The 16,437-nt window shown below is 39.0% G+C and overlaps 1 protein-coding gene across 1 annotated transcript in view; it reads left to right on the forward strand.

The window, feature by feature from the left end:
- The window catches only part of LOC122813575, a 411,992-nt gene that overhangs the window by 271,022 nt on the left and 124,533 nt on the right, over window positions 1-16,437 (forward strand). Inside the window, exons 3-4 of the mRNA XM_044085976.1 lie at window positions 3,708-3,737; window positions 4,053-4,082. Of these exons, the coding sequence (XP_043941911.1) occupies window positions 3,708-3,737; window positions 4,053-4,082 (60 nt within the window). The remainder of the gene's footprint in view (window positions 1-3,707; window positions 3,738-4,052; window positions 4,083-16,437) is intronic.

Here is a 16,437-nt window from a genome sequence, read left to right on the forward strand (position 1 = left end):
TTTGAGAGGTACGTCAGCTGCACTTTATAAACGTTTCAACTTTTGCTGTATGAGGATGCATATGATTTATTGTGCATACAGTTTCTGTTTTTGATAAACTGGCAAAGAAATTATTAAATCATGTATGGTGAATACATATCATTACAAAGTCAATGGAATTATCAATTGGTGCTATGGAACTATTTAATAATTTGTCTAGGGAATCATTAAATCATGCACTAGCAAGATGTTTCATCAAAGAAACTGTACACCATCTGCCTTTCTGTGACATTTAGAGTCTTTCAGATTCTAGCTGTTATTTTCACACATCTGTTGCAATGGCCTCTACAGTAGTTTATGTCGCCTGGGATCAACGCAGCTTGCCTTGTACTATGCTGTCTCAAAATACATTTTGTCTATCACTCAGCTGTTTATCCACAAAACACACTTAGGACAGTGTACCCTTAGAAGGACAATACACCCTTAGAAGGACAGTGTACCCGATGCCTTCAATACTTTAATATTTTTTATTATATAGATACCTGCATACAACAAGCAGCAAACACCTAATTAAAGCTATGAAAGACAGATTGCAGAACACTAGCTCTTAGCAATTAAAACCTTCTCAAATAGTTTTGAATGCCAATGTTTTAGAGGAATAAAAATTAAGAACTTCCATAAGGAAGTCTGGTACATAAATGCGCAACTTAAACAAGTCTGCAAACCTCATATATTTTACAGATTTAGAACATACCAGCAATGCATTATTTTTGATGGACTTTTAGGGGGAGAAAGTAAGTAATTTATATTAGTAATCACTAAAAGCTTTTCACTTTACTTTCCATTCTGTAGCATTAAGAAATGAACATTAAAAGTCATCATTCTAGAAAATATTTACTCTGACTTTAGCCTTAATGGTTTTGACCCATAACTGGTAAACTGTTAAGGCATAAGCAAAGTTCAGAAAAAAAGCAAATTCCAAGAAGGAAAGAAATCCCTGATCAGTATCAGTAAGAAACTAAGGTCCCTCATAAAATCATCCAAGGCTAACTTCAAAAGAAAAAATAGCCAAGGATTCAAAAGACAACCACAAAGCCTTCTTTAGCTATGTTAAGAATCTAAGTGGCAACTCGCAGATATGCACTGAACTAGTGCAAAATAGCACCAAATATACTGAACCTGATATTGCCAACATCCTGGCAGATATATTTAGTGCAAAGTTCACCCTCCTCTCACTCTCAAAAGGGCCCACAACAATACCAGAAAAGTGTAGTGTCCCAGAAATCACAGATGCACAGGTGAAAACAGCCCTTCCAAAAGCCAAAAACACAGCGTCAATGGGGCCAGATGGTGTCCCAGGCTGCGTCTTGCATGAACTACAGAACGAACTAACCCCCCAGCTAAAAATGCTGTTCAACCTCAGCCTTTCCACAGGCTACGTGCCCATAGAATGGTGCACAGCAATGGTTATTCCACTCCACAAAGGAGGGGCCACAACTGACCCTGGTAGCTATCACCCCATAAACCTGACTAGCCTGGTCTGCAAGGCTATGGAGTGCATCATCATGAAACTCATTAACAAAGACATTGGGAACCTCCAAACACTTCACCCGACCCAGTTCGGCTTTATTAAGGGCAGATCATGCCTACTAATCCTGGTTGACTTCTTCAAGACAGTCACCAAGGCCATAGACGAGGGAAAGGTGGTTCAGACAGCTTACCTTGACCTCGCCAAGGCTTTCAACACCATTCCCCACTCAGCTATTACAGAAAAACTCACCAGCCTGAACATAAACCCCTACGTCACAAAATGGGTTGCCAACTGGCTTACAGACAGAACTCATACGATAAGAATAGCGGGCTCCAGGTCTGACTCTAAACCAGTCACAAGTGGTGTCCCACAAGGCTCAGTCCTGGGACCCCTACTGTCCGGCATATATGTCTCAGAAGTACAGCAAACACAGGAGGACTATGGCTAACCAAGCTCACCGATGACTGCAAACTGGGAGATATAATTGACTCTCCAGCTGACACGGACATCCTCCAAAAGGGTCTTACTGAGACAGACACCTGGTGTCAACGTCATGGCCTCAAGCTAAATGACAAAAAAATGCATAGTCATCCCGTTTGGGAAAAATAAAACACGCATGAATTACCACATAGGTGGCAGCCCCCTTAATGCAGACAAGGTAATAAGAGATCTGTGGACCCAGGTAGATAGTAATCTCTCCTTTGACAATCATATTGCCAAAGTAGTTAGGAAATCCTTCTATGTGGCCCATCTAATTACTAAAGGGTTCGCATCTAGAAATAAAGAGGTTATAGTGCCCCTCTACTCGTCACTCATCAAACCCATCATAGAGTACAATGCCCCATTTGGGATGTACCTCACAAGACACTTCCAAGAGCTGGAAAGACCACAAAAGTAGCTCACCAAGAGGATTACTGGACTCAAACATATGGCCAATGCAGCTCATCTGAAAAAACTCCGGCTGTATTCAGTGGCATATCACTTACTCAGAGGTGATCTCTGCCTGGCTTACAAAGCCATGTCCAACTCAGAATTGATGGACATGCTCCACCCAAAGAAATCCAAGTCAATGCGAGGCACATGCTCTAGTGAGCTAAACCTTGCCACAACAATAAATAGAACATGCTGTAGGGATAGATTCCTGTCACAGAGACTCCCCATGCTTTGGAACAAAATTCCAAACTACATTAGGTAGAGCCCCTCACTAACACTCTTCAAGAGAAACCTTGACGAGTGGATGGGTAACAGAAAATACACCCCTGGGATCACTTCATTGGTTCTGCTTGACAGAGGATCAGTTAATTAATAAATGGGGCAGCGAAAGCTGGCACACTCTGGCTAGGCTTATAAATGCCCTTGGGCAGATAGTCTAGTACCTACCTATGAACCTATTTACTATCTAACTGTCTCCATCAAAACCTCCTCTCTTCTCTCAGTTTTTCTCAGTCTGACCTCCTTTCTTCCTCAACTTACTTTTTCTCCTCTTCTTTAATATAATTGAGCAGAAAACGATTGCAATATAATTTTGCTTATTGTAGGTTTTTATTGCTAACTGTAAATACAGCATTAAAATGATCACTCTAACACTCTACTGCCAAATGCAAGCCATGTGTTACAATACGTACGACTGGACTAATCTCTCGGCATGTTTTGGACATCTGTATTGTTGCAGCACCAGATAGTCTCATTTAACTATATCTAATTTACTAGCTATTGTATAACTACTGCAAATTATGATATCATTCTCACGCCTCTTACTTTTGTATAAAAAGAGTCATTATGTCTATGTTTTTATGTATTATTACTAAACAGAGCTTTTCTCCCATGGCCTCTGCTGAAAATGGGTTCTGCCCAGTCAGACTTTCCTGGTAAATAAAACAGAACAACATAAATAAATAAATGAATGAATAAAATTATGGCAATATTATTTGACTGCCTCTGTTTACCTGTCACATTTTACTAAATAAAATATTTTTCCAAGTGAGGTCTGTTTACATTTCCAGAACTGTACACAAACATGCTACATCTGTAGGTGAATTAATGAATATATGCCTGTGCTCATGTCCCCTAAGATGGATGCTGAAAACGGAATGCCTTTATTTTAATGCTATGAGTTTTTGATGTTAATTATGATGTATTGCTCTGTTATGTTGTCTGTTTTTCTTGTAGTAACCTGTAGCTGTACTTATTTCTTCAGGGTATATTACAACAAACAAGCCAACTACAGGTAAACATACATTTTTAACTATGTAATAATTAAGCAGTTTTCATAAATCTTTTTATTTTAGCTTTGGGAGTTTCAGTCAATTACAAATATCCTTACTCTGATTATGTGTTTTGATGCAGAAGCACTTATAGTTCAAGTGAGGATCATTTTGGGACTTAGTAATGGCAGCATGTCTGACAGCCTATGTTTGCTGATGTGACTTCTGAAATGTAATATTTTTATATAACTTAACTGATTTTTTTTATGTTTTATGAAGCATTGCTTTGCCATCTTATTTTGTTTTTCTAATGGTAACCTGTACCTTATTTTCTTCAGGGTATATTTCAACAAACAAGCCAACTACAGGTAAACTTACATTCTTTAACTCTATAATAATTAAGCAGTTTTCATAAGTCATATTTTAAGGTTTGGTGTTTCATTGAATTACAAATATCCTTCCTCTGATTATGTGTTTTGATGCAGAAGCACTTATAGTTCATGTGATGATCAGTTTGTGACTTAGTAATAGCAGCATGTCAGAGAGCCAATGTTCACTGATGTGACTTCTGAATTGAAATGCAAATGTAATTAATATTTTTATATAACTTAACTGATTTTTTTATGTTTTATGAAGCATTGCCTTGCCATCTTATTTTGTTTTACTAGTGGAAACCTGTAGCTGTACTTATTTAGTTCAGGCTATATTACAACCAACAAGCCAAAGACAGAAAAGCATACCCTGTTTATGTTGTAATAATTACACCTATTTCCCATGTCATAGTTAAGAGAATTTTACTGAATCGCAGATATTGTTTTCCTGCTTATGAATTTTAATGCAGGGGTATCTGTGTAGCTCAAGTAAAGATCCCTTCATCATTCAGTAATGGCTAAATGTCAGACAGCTTTCTGAGCTTAACCTATCTGACGTGGTTGTTGCAGGTGGTCTGACGTGGTTGTTACAGGTGGTCATCACAGAATGATCTTCGTAGAAAAGTCAACTTAACCGAAACAGATAGGGAGTTAACACTCATTATGTACTTTAAATATTTTATTTAACTTATTGTATTTTTATATAGAATACCTTGTGGCTTACTTGTCTCTATATTGTTTTATGTACAGTGCATATGAAAAAGGATCTCAAATAATGAAATAAGTTAATAAATACAGCTACAAATTTAATGTAACTCACTGCTGTAATACATATGAACAGTAATTGTAACTGCAGACAGTACTATGCCTGGTAGATGTGGGTCACATTTATTTACCTGTATAAGGGTTTTGTGGTGATAATTATGAAGAATTCCTCTGTCATCTTATTGTAAACTCCTAATAGTAAGCTGTAGCTTACTTATTTCTTTTACAGCAGACGTGTCCAACTTGCGGCCCGCGGGCTGCATGCGATCCTCAGAGCTCTTCCATGCGGCCCCCGACCTTTAACTGCAACTTTAGTGTATGCATGCACCACTACACTATTTTCATGCCGGTGTGTGCATGCACCAAAGCTCCCTTCCCGTTTTGTTATTTTTGCGCCTAAGTAAGATCTGTGTGTTCGCACCACTGTGTTATTTTGCGCCGAAGAATCAGTGTGTGTGTGTGTGTGTGTGTGTGTGTGTGTGTGTGTGTGTGTGTGTGTGTGTGTGTGTGTGTGTGTCTGTGTTCATGCTGAAGAGGGATTTGGTAAGGATTTGTCATCGTTGCCTTTGAAAGGGACAGCACCTAACTGTATTAAGAGGTAAGTGCAGAGTGAGTGAGTGCATGCATGAACGCAGACTGTTTGTGTGCATGAAAATAGAAGAAGAATGTGTGTGTGTGTGTGTGTGTGTGTGTGTGTGTGTGTGTGTGTGTGTGTGTGTGTGTGTGTGTGTGTGTGCATGAGAGAGAGGGACAGAGAGTATTGTACTGCATTAACGTACCTGACAACTATGCTGATTTTTTTTTTTTTAAATATTTTTATTAATTTCCAAAAACAAGAAAACATGAATGCAGGTTATTTATGACAATGAAGTATTTACAAATTATTTAAAAGGTAGGCTAAAACCTCTAAACAGATATCAAACATTAAAACCAAAATAAAGTATTTACAAGGGTGTCTATTGTTGACATACAATTGACTTTCTATACAATTGTTTCCTGATTATAATCTGCTGCAGTCATTATTCTCCAGTATTTCAGTTACTTTTTGCCATGCTGTGTATAATGATGTAGTTCTTTCAGTTCTTCCTTTAATAGTGTTCATTTCCAATTGCGATACTGCTGACACCATATTCATGAATTGCTTAAAAGTTGGAGAACTTTGGATTTCCAGTTTGATGTAATGTTCTTCCTTGCAATAGCTAGGAGAGTCCATAAGATTACATATTTTGTTCTTGGCACACAGTCGGGTACAGGTACATTAAACAAAATAATAGATTTGGAAATCTGGAATTTATCATTGAATACCATTTGCAGAAAATAATTTATTTTATCCCAGTATGGTTTAATCAAATGGCATTCGTAGAACATATGTTGCCAGTCTGCTTTTATTGATAAATCACATCTCCAGCAGCCAATATTTTTCTTAAACATAAGTTCCATTTTATGAGTGGTTACATAAGATCTGTGTATGAATTGCCATGTAAAAAGTCTCCAATGTAATGAAAGTGATGTCTGCTTTGGAGAGAGAAGAATTAGTTTTTTATCCCTGTCATTTGGCACATGTCCATTAACTGATCTATAATAATTCCATATTTTGTCATTATTATGCATTTTTATTTTTTTGTTTGTTTTATAAATAGATGATAAGTATCTCTTTCCAGTAATGGGTTGATTTGTTAGTAATATTATATGTTCTATAAGGTTAGGAACATTTTGTCTTATTGATGGTTGCATTGTTTCTTGTTTGCTTAATATATACTGTCTTAATTCTTGTACATGTAACCACAAACTATCTTCCATATTTAATTTCTGTTTAATCTGGTCTATTGTCAGAGGTTTTCCAGAGTTTAGCAATTGATGCCAATATATTAATCCCTTTTCTTTAAGCATGTTGACTACTTCCATATTAAATGTTATTATATTACCTTGTGTGTACGCTACTGGATATAAAAGAAATGACCATGCTTTAATATCAGGATTGCTATTAATAAGATTTTGGAAAATTTTAATGTATAAGTAATGTATTTGGAACTTATATTTTTATTCTTATGTATCATCATATATTCCTTCATCAGCCATAGAAAATTGTTTGGTATGAAATCTGTATACTTATTTGCTACTACAAATCCTGATTTTAACCAGATTCTCTCATGAACTAGCTTCCATTTTGATGTATATTTTGTATTTAGCCATAATGATATTGTTTTAATAATGGATGAATGCAAATATATTTCTATGTCTGGTAAACCTATGCCACCTATATCCCAATCATCTAGATGATACTTCATAGCTATCCTTGGTTTTTTTTGGATACCATAGGAATCTTACCATTAAATCATTTAATTGTTTTAGGTGCGATTTAGCTGTATGCGGATTTTTGATGAATGTCTGGTATCTCCTCCGAGCTCTCAAAGAGTTGGGAACAAATGGGTGGCAATCAGTTAAGTCTTTAAGTGTAGAAGGCCGTATTTTTTGTCACAACATCGTGTTATAATTCCCTGAAAATTTTGTTAATAAATCAAAGGGATTGATATGGATTATTAGGCATGCTTAATTAAAGTCCAGTTGCTGCATTATAAACAGTTTCCATTAGGTTTGGTGGTATGACTTTTTCTCAGAGGAATGCAGTACATCAGAATATATCTATTTTATGATGATACTGCTTCAGAAATAAAAAAAAAACATGCTTATTTCTCTTAAAGAAGTTTTATATTGGTGGATTTTGCTCTTCCTACCAAATTTTGTCTCAAGCAGTGACCCACACTACATGAAGTTACAGCTGTGTATTTGTTTTTGTATTTGAAATTACCAACAAAAAGTACATTCTGGAGTGAGAGTTCTGGCATATCTTTTTGTGAAATTTGAAGAAAATTTCAAGAGTGTCAGAAATTTAGTCCTGTATTTCTAGGTACCACTAATATTACTACATACACATTGGTCACTGTTTTTTCATATTCATTTCATAATTTTCAGGTGGACAATTAATTATATCTCAGAATCTTGTCATTAGGGTGTCTTCTGAAATCATATCTAAAATAATAACTGTTCCTCAGACTATATGATTTTTACTGTCATTTTAAATGTATTTTACTTGTTTAGGAAGACCTCCCTGTGGTTGCGTGGGTTTCCTCCCACATCCCAAAGACATGCTGCAGGTGGATTGGACACTCTAAATTGGCCCTAGGTGTGAGTGCGTGCGTGTGTGTGCCTTCTGTGGAAGGTTGGGTACCGGGCTGGCAACTCGACACTGTAAAACTCCACTGCCAATCATGAGAGGACAGATGATCCGCTGTGGCGACCCCTAACCAGGAAAAGCCGGAAGAAGAAGAAGAAGGAAGACATTTACATATCTGAGAATATGCAGCCAGTTTTTCTATGTTCTGTTAGCTCATGCAGTGGGCTGTATAAAGTTGAATATTCTCTTGTTTGTCCTGATAATTTTATAATTATACCAGGAAGAGTGATGTAGGGATATTGACATTTGTAGGAAGCGTGATATCTAGGCTGATATAGTAATAAGATATTGATAGACTACCTCTGTAAAACATTCAGTTAAAAAAATCTTACCAATGACATAAATACCTTGTGTTGCTATAACATTGGGCCTAAAAAGAAGATGCATTTCTGTACAGAAGTGGATACTGTAGTATAAAAATTGTCATTTAATTTTGTTTTATAATTAATATTCAAATGCACTTTTCCTTTGCCTTTGGAACTGAGTGCACAGACTGAGTTTTATTATAGGGAATTATTCCAGTACCATGCCTTGAAAATGCCCTGGGACTATAGCCAACTTTTTGGAAATATAGCCATTTATATACAGGAAGTAGAAATGGCTAAACAGAAAGCACTTAGTATTTGGAGGTTTAAAGATAACTGATTCTACGTCATATTATTGTGATAATGGTGTTGATACCCTTTACTATGCTCAGACAAATAAATACCAATGCAGATCTTTTGAGGCTTACTGATCACTCACGTCTTTATACTATCTAACAAATGTGCATCTTTGAGCAGACATCATGACTGCAAAGAATGGCAATATGAAAAATCTTTGTTATGTTTAGATACTTTTTGGGCATCTACTGCTGACTTTAGATCCGCAGCATTTCCCATAACTCTGACATACTTAATGATGCTCACTTGGAAGTTTACCTTGGATTTGTCTCCTCTGCAATGAGAAGGTTTCTCACCAATGGCCCAAGTAACATCCAAGTTCAACCAGTGGACATAGGTTCATAGGTTCATAGGTTCATAGGTTCGTACTAGGCTATCTGCCCAAGGGCATTTATAAGCCTAGCCCATAGTTATTTGGCTTTCGCCACCCCTTTAGTTTGAATAAAACTATGCCTATTATTTTGCTGTGCTTCTGTCAAGCAGTGACACTGAAGTAATCCCTGGGGTATATCTGCGATCCCCCATCCATTGGTCAAGATTCCTCTTGAACAAGGCCAGCGAGGTGCTCTGCCTCACATGTACCGGGATTTTGTTCCACAGCATAGGGAGCCTATGGGTGATGAATCTGTCCCTCCAGCACGTTCTATTAATAACCGTGTCAAGGTTTAAGTCTCCCGCCCTTGTGGTTCTGAGGGATCTAGATTTTTGAGGTGAAGCATATTCATCAAATCAGGGTTTGACATGGCCTTATATGTCAGGCACAGGTCACCTCTGAGCAAGCGGTATGAGACTGAATAGAGCTGGAGTTCTTTCAGTCGGGCAGCATAAGACATATTTTTGAGACCCTTTATCCTTTTGGTGAGGAACTTTTGGGGCCTTTCCAGCTGCTGCAGGTGTCGGGTCAGATACATTCCGAATGGGGCATTGTACTCAATCATAGGTCTAATGAGTGATGAGTACAGGGGGACGATGACCTACCTTGATCTAGATGTGAATCCCTTCATGATCAGGTGGGCAATGTAGAAGGTTTTCCTAACTACTTTAGCAACATGAGTGTCAAACGAAAGGCTACTGTCAACCCCGGTCCCCAGATCCCTGATGACTTCTTCTGTGCTCAGTGGATTGCCACCTATATGGTAGCTAGGGGTAACCTTGTTTTTCCCGAAGGGTATGACTATGCATTTCTTGGCATTTAACTTTAGGCCATGGCTCTGGCACCAGTTATCCGTTTCTGTGAGGCCCTTCTGAAGGATATCTGTGTCAGATGTGTTTTCGACTATGGCGCCCAGTTTGCAGTCATCTGCAAACTTTGTCAGCCATAACCCTCCTGTGTTTGCTTGTACTTCAGAAAAGTAGATGCCGAACAAGAGTGGACCCAGGACTGATCCCTGTGGGACACCACTTGTGACAGGCTTTGAGTCTGACATGGCTCCAGCAACTCTGACCCTGTGGGTTCTGTCACTTAGCCAGTTTGCAACCCATCTTGTGATGTATGGGTTTACATTCAAGCTGATGAGTTTTTCGATGATACCTGAGTGGGGTATTGTGTCGAAGGCCTTTGCCAGGTCAAGGTAGGCTGTATGGACTGCCTTTCCCTCATCAATGGCCTTGGTGACTGTCTCGAAAAAGTCAACCAAGTTTAAAAGGCATGATCTGCCTTTGACAAAGCCAAACTGGGTTGGATCCAAAGTCTGCATTTATGAGTTCCATTATGATCCTCTCCATGGCTTTACAGATAAGGCTTGTCAAGCTAATAGGACGGTAATTTCCAGGGTCGGTGGAGGCACCGCCCTTGTGAAGTGGGACCACAGTCGCCGTGCGCCACTCCTTGGGTACGTATCCTGAGGTGACGCTAAGATTAAACAGCTGTCCTAACTGCGGGTTTAATTCCTCATTGAGTTCGTGGAGCACACAGCCGGGGACACCATCCAGTCCCATGGATGCTGTGTTTTTTGCTTTGGAGAGAGCAGTTCTCACCTGGGTGTTGGAGATGTTTGGGGGGCTACAATCCTCTGGTATAGATATCTCTCCTTTTGGGGAGGGGAGAAGTTTGCACTGAACCTGACAGCCAGTATGTTGGCAATGTGTGTAGGTTCAATAATCTTCACATCATTTTGAACTAATTCTGAGCATATCTGGGAGTTTCCTCCTAGGTCTCTAACATAGCTAAAGAAGGCCTTATGATTGTCTTTTGAGTCCTTGGCGATTTTTCTCTCAAAATTTGCCTTGGATGATTTTATGAGAGCTCTTAGTTTTTTACTTATAATGATCAAAGGTGTCTTACATTTCAAGGATTTTGCTCTATCTTGTAGTAGCTTCCTCCTTTTGTTGTAGAGCTTGTTTATGGCTGGGGTCCACCAGACTGGACGCTTGCCTTTGGTACAAAGAGTCTTAGTTTTGTTTGGGATTGCCTGATCCATGCAGTCCTGTAGGTGCTGGTAGAAGGCATTTGTAAGTGATTCAGCGGTTTGAGTAATGTTTATCACTGGCTCAGGGGCCTTAAAGGAGACCACATTAGTTTTTAGAAGTGTGAAGTCGGCTTTTGAGAAGTTTTTCACTGTGGTCTTTTTTATTTCAGGTGGGGCGGGATGAGGACCTCCAGCGAGATTAGTTTATGATCTGATCTCACCAGTGAGGGGTATACTTCCGGTGTTGAACATTTTGATCCCATGTTCGTGATGATGAGATCAAGTATGTTTTCTCCTCTTGTGGGGATGGTGACTAGTTGTTCCATGGCATTTGAGTTTATGAACTCCAGGAACCTTTGGGCTAGAGTGTTTGGGCTTGAGTAGTGTTCCCAGTCTATATTAGGGTAGTTGAAGTCACCTAGTATGATGGTGTTTGGAGATACATTTATCCCTCCATTGTTTTCAGGAAGGCCATGTGAGGTTCCTGAGTTTGAGAGGGTGACCTGTAACATGCTACAAATTGCAGAGCAGTCTTGCCTATGGTTAATTGCACCTGGATGGTCTCCGATGCATCGTCGTTGCCACCAACCTTGAGGTGTGGGTGTCCTTTATGAATATGGACACCCCTCCTTTCTGGGTGTTGACCGGATGTTGGGGCGGCAGCGCATGATATGAGGTGAAACCTGCTAGTGCTGGGGTGCTCTCAGGAGCCTTGAACCAGGTTTCTGTCACAGCACAGACATCGATGTTCTCCATACTGAGAAGGGCCTCGAGCGTGCATCTTGAGATTGAGACTTCTGGCATTGAGCAGCATTACCCTTAGTTTTTTACTTTTTTGTGTTCTAGGGTGGTAGGTTTAGAATTTGAGCCTTGCCTAAAAGGCACTATGGGGGTGGCAAGAGCCTTTGCCAATATCCGGAAGCCTAGGGTGACAGGTGCAAGCCGTCCCTTGCGAAGCAGCGTGGCTTGTCCAGCATGTCATCCCAGGCAGACAGACATTGATCCCCTTTGAATGACACCAGAATTTAAGCCAATTATTAAAGCTGATCATCTTATCACTGTATTGTGGCATCATTCTAGGTGAAGGTAGGATACTGCTCAAGGTCAGGGTCATACCTGCCTGGGCTACATAATCAGAGAGCTCCTCAATGTCTCTTTTCATGTAGTCCAAGGAGGTACGTCTCAGGTCGTTGACACCAGCGTGGACAATGACTGAGTCGTACTTGTACCTGCTGTTGAGAGACCTGAGTGCTTGTGTTATGTGGCGGATTCTAGCGCCCGACAGGCAGCTTACTGTGACATTCTCCTTACTCAGTCTGGTGAGCGGGACATCAGTGTGTCTGACTATGGAGTCACCTATGAAAAGTATGTTTGGTGTTGTATTTGGCCTTAAGGGCAGTGACTGCTTTGCACACTGATTTTGTTGTTTATGTGTTGTTTGTGTGGTGTATTGAGTTTGCAGTTGCTTGGGTGTCTGCTTTGGAGGCCTCTGCTGTTTAGGTAAATTTTTACTCAGAGCCTCCGAGTATGTCTTAGTGTGTTTATGTGTTTGATTCAGTGGTGTGGTTGAGTTATGTGAGACTGGTATTGTGGTGTGTGTAGTTGCCTTCTCCTCCTGCCTGGTCTTGCCAGTCCTGAGTTGAGAGAGCTCAGCCTCCAGTCTGGCTAAATAGTTGCATCTCTCACAAGTGTTAGTGTTACGTGGGAGGAGGAGAGGGTTGTCCGTGTACATGAGACAATTGTAACATTGTCTCAGAATTCCCAGATTCACCAACTGGGCAGGAGAGGATGCCAGCATCTGACCCTTCGACATGCTAGAAAGAATTATGGCATGGCATGGCATCCACAGGTACAATAATTGTCCAGCTGAGATTTTTCTGTGTCCCTACTCAGCCCAGTATACTTGTATGCTATAGATCACATGGTGGTTGCACAGGGGTGCCATGGGGATCCACCTCCTCATATAATGTTATGCCCTGTATTATGCCCAGCCATCTAGCAACTGGATTGATGACTGTTATCATGGCTATAGCGTCACCACCAGGTCTTGTGTCCTGGCTGTGGCCTTGAACATGTTCTCACACTCTGCTCCCTCCTCCTTCCAAAACGTGAGCAGCCTTTTACCTCATCGTTCCTCTCCCCACATCATTGGCTCCTCCGGCACCTGGGCTGATATCTACCTAGGCTGTGTTTCAGTCAGAGCTTCTTCCCTATGTGCCATAAAACTGACACCATACCCATATACTTGATATTTGTCATCAGATTCTTTTTCATCTACTGTAAAAGCTTTTTTTTTTCTTTTTACTGTGAACTAATTCTTTTAAACTTTGTTGGCAAGCATTCCTGAGAAGGCGCAGTGTAATTGGTATTAACTAAGCTTCTTTAGTAAACTGAAATAGATAAGACTGTCAAAGAGTTTTCCTGCATATGGTGACAATATGTATACTTGTATAGTTGTAGAGATCTTTGGTCACATTGAGCCAGAGTGCATCTTGAATGCATATTACACATACTCTAAGGAACATCAGGTGATGGGCATGATCAGTGCTTTACATCAGTTCTTATCATCTTGAAGGCATATTACACATACTCTAAGGAACATCAGGTGATGGGCATGATCAGTGCTTTACGTCAGTTCTTATCTTGAATGCATATTACACATACTCTAAGGAACATCAGATGATGGGCATGATCAGTGTTTTACGTCAGTTCTTATTTATTGTGTTAACTTATAAACATGCTGACAGCTAAGTTGCTGATAGCAAGCTGCTGTCCAAGTCTGCTTGGGTGATGCATTTTTCTCACGTGTCATCATCCGTACATCCCTTGTCTACTCATTCTTTCTGACAGAAGACATGGACAGCAAAGTAAAGAGGTATGATCTCATAAAAATTGAATGATTCTATACCTGTTTATTTGTTTAAAAAAATATTAACTAAGATGTTAGAGTTAACTGTTAGAATTAGAATGTAAATTCGAATTTTAAGGCAAATATTAGATATTTATTACATTTATTCATTGTTCAAATGCACCTACAGTAAGCCAGGATGTCGACTTTGGCCGCCCGTGACAGTGAAAGAGTTAACTCTCTGATCTATTTTATATGCAGCCCCAAGATAATTTCTGTTCACTCAATGTGGCCCCAGCAAGCCAAAAGGTTGGACACCCCTGTTTTAGAGCATTTTACATTGGAAAAGGTAACAGCAGGTAAACGGGCCATGTTTTTAGTTTTGTAATACAAAATAATATGCATCTGGTGGTACAGCAGTAGCGTTGTTGCCTCACAGCAAGAGGTTCTCATGTTCGATTCTCGGCTGGAGTGCCTACTGTGTGGAATCTGCATGTCCTCCCCTCGGTCAAGTGGCCTCTGAAAGACATGCGAGAATGGGCGTGCCTTCGCTGAAGGTTGGGCGTCAGGCTGTCAACTCGGCACCATAAAAATCGACTGCCAATCATTAGCGGACTAGAGTTTCACTGTGGTGACCCCTAACCGGGAAAAGCCGAAAAGACAAACAAAAAAGAGCATCCCCAGATTGACCTTCACTCAGACAACCCCCCCACCTGTATCCTCTTTCCCCCCTTTCTCTTTCACCTGACGTCTCTGTATTACTCCTACTTCTTCTATCTCTACCCACCTTGTACCTCCAATTAACTATACACATAAACACAAATTATTGTAAATTACTAGTCTCTTTCCATGTCTACCTCTCAGCTGAACTAAATTTAAACAATGGGAACATTTCTATTTTTGCAATATCTAACCAGTAATGCAATAAGTCTATAGATTTGAGCTGTATTAGAAGCAGTTTAACAACCTTATGTCTTATTTGTCTAATTTGTAATTTTCTTATTTTTGTAAATCTTGTTGTATATAACTATGCTTAGATGTCTTTGTATTAGCTATTTATTTTGCGGAGCTTTTCTCTGTGGGTCTCCACTGAAAAAGGGCTTCAGCCCGGCTGGACCAACCTGGTCAACACATGTCAAATAAATAAATAAATAATAAAACTCAACCAAGAAACAGCAAGGTCAAACATAAAATCCTTTTAATAACTCTCTCAATATAGGTTCAATTGAAACAGTTCCATTTTTACCTGCACATACCTGTAAATGTAAATGTTGTTCATATATATATATATATATATATATATATATATATATATATATATATATATATATATATATATATATATATACACAAAAAATGTATACAATATTCAGTGTTTGCCAACATTTTTAACTTGGAATGTTCATGGGACTTGTGATACTAAGAATTTAGTTTATTTGGCTAAGTGTATGGCATGTGATGCCTACTATGTAGGCAAGACAAACCATAGATTAAAAGAACAGATAGGTAGTCGTGTATCAGAAATTAATAGGAAAGTTTGTACCAATGCACTTCATAGGCATATTAATGAGGCTGATGGCTCACATCATTTTAGGTTCATGATTTTGCATGTTGTTTACAAGTGTATAATAGGTGGTAACATGATTAATATCTCTGAAAATGTAGAACTTAAATGGCTTTTAAGGTTTAAAGCACATGTCCCTCCAGGTTTAAATGGAACTGTTATGCTTAAACATGTATTAAGAGACTTGCATAATTAGGTAAAGTAACCTACCATGTAGCTTTAATTTTGTATTAGACTGATCATGTGAGTTGAATTGTAAGTTGATCGTGTGATTTTTTTTAAAATTCTATTTAAATGAGGTTTGTATCAAGACTTTTATGCCTGATGAAGCCGATTGTGAAAGTTTGTACTAGCATTATTAAAAGGATTTTACATTTCACCATGTTGCTCCTGTTTGAGTTTTATTATTCTGTATTGTTTTACTAAGTAATTCTACCTGGATTTATCGCTTGGTGGTGCATGTTTTATGCTTCATATTCTTTAGGTTTATAGTATTCAAAAGGTAGGTTATATTTGGTTATTTGCTGTCATTCTAAGTTGTTAAGCAAGCAATAATATTCAGCAAGATGGGCACATCTGGACAGCACAAGGCAAGCTCATGGTGTTTGAGAACTGACATTAAAGGTATCGGGCATCATTCCTTTGGAAGTGCCTAGTATCATCATCACTGGAAGGAACTGGTGTAGCTTATAAAACAAGCATTATATATATTTTTAACTAGTTCCCTCATCAAATGTTTGTAACTGAGAACAGACAATATACATTATGATGGACAATGTATTTTATTTGTTTACTAAGTAGGTGGGCTTGTCATATTACCTTATTTGTCTATGTCCCACATTCAGTAACCGTAGGTTCATAGGTATATAC

This window comes from Protopterus annectens, chromosome 1.part1 (genome assembly GCF_019279795.1).
Source record: "Protopterus annectens isolate FY-2018-M chromosome 1.part1, PAN1.0, whole genome shotgun sequence".
Taxonomy (NCBI): domain Eukaryota; kingdom Metazoa; phylum Chordata; order Ceratodontiformes; family Protopteridae; genus Protopterus; species Protopterus annectens.